This window comes from Olea europaea, unplaced genomic scaffold (genome assembly GCF_002742605.1).
Source record: "Olea europaea var. sylvestris unplaced genomic scaffold, O_europaea_v1 scaffold138, whole genome shotgun sequence".
NCBI classification, from domain to species: domain Eukaryota; kingdom Viridiplantae; phylum Streptophyta; class Magnoliopsida; order Lamiales; family Oleaceae; genus Olea; species Olea europaea.
The window spans coordinates 493,990-497,227 of NW_019231313.1; the positions used below are offsets into that span (position 1 = coordinate 493,990).

The 3,238-nt window shown below is 35.5% G+C and overlaps 1 protein-coding gene across 1 annotated transcript in view; it reads right to left on the reverse strand.

Moving 5' to 3' along the window:
* LOC111375484 (beta-amylase 1, chloroplastic-like) overlaps positions 1-2,377 on the reverse strand; it is a 7,608-nt gene extending 5,231 nt beyond the window's left edge. The window contains exon 1 of the mRNA XM_022998313.1: positions 1,762-2,377. Coding sequence (XP_022854081.1) covers positions 1,762-2,294 — 533 coding nt within the window. The 5' untranslated portion in view covers positions 2,295-2,377. The remainder of the gene's footprint in view (positions 1-1,761) is intronic.
* Between the last annotated feature and the right edge of the window lie 861 nt (positions 2,378-3,238).

Sequence of the window (3,238 nt, forward strand, 5' to 3'; positions counted from 1 at the left end):
ACCCATTTTTTATTTGAGGTGAATTCAAAATTGGTCGAATTGTGTAATCGTCTATCGTGCATATGTTAAATAAGGTCGTTACGAAAGAAGCTTGAGATGTGTATGAACAAGCGGGGATGGACTCCCAGTGACAGACCAGAGTTTTCAGTGGACCTCACTCATAGGCTAGAGGGGAAAATTGTAGATGTAGGGCCTTGGCCGATTTAATATGTTTAATTAATTGGGCCTGCCAATTAGGAAAGTGAATTGAAGTTGGGAGACTAGATATGCAATGTTGGTGGTCACCAATATAAACAAAAAACTAGATCTGATTGGTTTTTAGGAATAGAGCAGCATATACACGACCATAGGGAAGAGCACCAAAAAGATAGAAAGAGGGTGCAATGCTGAGTTGGTCCATCTTTGAGGAAGACATATTTGATTTTTGGGGTTCTTCTGTTTCAGCTCTAGTTTTCCACCATTGATTATTTGCTGATATGTTTCACTATTTTATTGGTGTAGTTTTCCATTTATTATTATTATACACGATTATTTATTGTGAGCCAAGAATGCTGTTTTCGATGTGGTGTGTTGTGATGCCTCTTGATTTTGGGGCATAAATCTTGAGAGACCATTGTACTACTTTTTTGGTAATAGTGGATTTTGTTGGTTTGCTCATTGATTTTCCCTTTGTCTTAGAGACGTTCAATAATTTTGATATTTCTTGTAATTGTTTATTCCATAATTATATTGCTTGCACTCGTTATTGGTTGAGTTGATTGGATTCTTATTTTATTTACACAGTAAAAGGGGAAAATATACATTGTGGTATTACATTTTGTATTGGTTTAATTTTTTTCCCCACACCATAACCATTTTGTTTTTGCCCATTCCCATCACTAACTCCACTTGAAGCTGCCAGTACGAACACTCCAAAATCATATTATAGCAAACACGTGGCTAGAACAAAAGAAGCTCTCATGGAAAATGAAAACTGTATAAGCAATATGAATACGACTGAAAATTTCTTAACTTCGTGCCACCCAATATTTTCTTTAGCTAACACTGCACAATGAAGACACCACAACATAGATCACATGTCATATTACACATAGACATCAAATTCTCTATTTCTGTGTCAATCGAACAAGACTTTTGAACTAATCCATGTGTACACATTACATGGGTTAATATTAACATTGTCTATGTGTACAAAAATCTTATTCAACAAAAAGATAGCAAAAATAACCAATTAACAAGGCAAAATAAGAAACCAAATGTAAAGCTTTTATTTTTCACATGGCTTGAATATAATATTTGAGCCTTACATGTACGGGATAATGACAGGTTTTATGTGGATCAAGATAGACAAAACAATCTATGTGTTAATTGCCTCGCCTAAAAGTTTAATTTGTTAACATAAGGCACATTTATCTACTTAAATGTTGTCTACAACAAGCCCTCACATGCAAACGGAATTCATATAATCATCAAAGGCAGGGCTTTGACATAATTTCATAAAGTATTGACTGCACCTAAACCCAAGTCTTTTATCTCGCTCTTGTACTATGTTGACCAACTCGGCCAAAACCTATAATGTTGGAGATAGAGAGATGCGCCACAGTTTTTATTTGAATCTTTTCTTCAACAAAGTGCATGCAATCAGTTTAATTTTCAATCAAATTAATGTTTCAGTGCCTAGAAATTAAAATTTTCCAATCCATGAAAAATTATAATAAATTATACAAAAGATAGAGCAACGAGGATTAATATAGTACCAACCAGAAGGGATCGCCAGGGCCCGAACCGCATTGATGAAACGCCATCACGGCCCTAACCTTCAGTCCGAATCGTTGCGCTAACAAAACAATTTCTAAATACCCCTGCCAGTTGTAAGTTCTCGGAATTTCCCTCTCCACCAGTCCCCACCACACCTCCATCACCACCCCTTCCACTCCCGCAGCCGCTAGGGCTCGGAACGACTGTGCCATCGCCTTCTTCCGCTTCATCGTCTGCGCGGAAGGACCCACGACATCCATGGGCAGCGTCACATACACCGGCCACGGCCCCTTACGCCGCCGATAACTGTGTTTAAGCTCGTACATCAGCTCTCCGTCGGACGGAGTTGATGAGGCGTTGAGCTGGGAGACGATAGCTGGACGGTGAGTCACAGGGCGGGTCACGAACCCATTTGGACGAGTTAACACTGGACATGATGAGAAACGGAGGGAGCGAGGGAGGCGAGTTGACTCTGTGCGCCTACAGCAGAAGGAGGAGGCAGAGAAACTGGGAGCTGAAGGCGATGCGATCGCCATTGTAATTGAAGTTCAAAGAAGTGTGTGCGGGTTGTGAAATTGGAATCACAAATTCATTTCTACTGAAATTAAAATTAGAGATTTCAAATTTTAAAATTTCGAAGGAAATATTTTTCTAGAAATCACCCAACCCACAAGTTTGTTTCATGTCTCATCACCCAAATTATATTTTAATTTAATTTAATTCATTCGATTTACATTTTTTATTTAAATTTTGTAACTTTGTTATGCCCTCCTTCAAAAAAAAAAAAATAATAAATAAATAAATATATTGTTATGCCAAAAATATAAGATGAGTTCCCACCTTCTTGGTTAGAGCATTTTCAATAATAATATAAGATTGAATGCATTTAACTTGTCGTATTGGGGCTATTTTCAATTTTTTTAAAACACTCAGAATGTGTTTGGTATGTTATTTTTAAAAATGCATTTATGGAAACAATAAGAATTTTACAACATAAAATTGAAAATCACTTTTTGACGTTTTTGACGTTTTTGATATTGAAGAAGCTCACTCAAAATAAGAAAAATGAACTTAATTTTTTTTTCAAATTAAAATATTGATAAAATCACACAAAATCGACCGAAATACAAATATACATCCCTCTCTCTCTCTCTCTCGTCTCAAGCTCTTCTAAAAACCTAGTGAATAATCCATTTCTTTGGTGCTATTTCTCGAACTATTTCTAAAAATTTAAGACCAAATAAGTTTTCTATATTTTTTTCTAAGAAACAATTTTTAAAATGAGACAAACCAAATGCGTTTTCTACAAACTTAAAATAATCTCTCGATACAAAAAATAGTAAATGAATTCAAAACTAAAAATAGAAAACAGAAATACAAACCAAATGCACCCGTAATTTACATCTTTTTTTTTGTTTTTTTTTTTTTTTGTTTTTACAGTTTTTGTCAGGAATGCAATTTGTATTTCTCAACTTGAGAG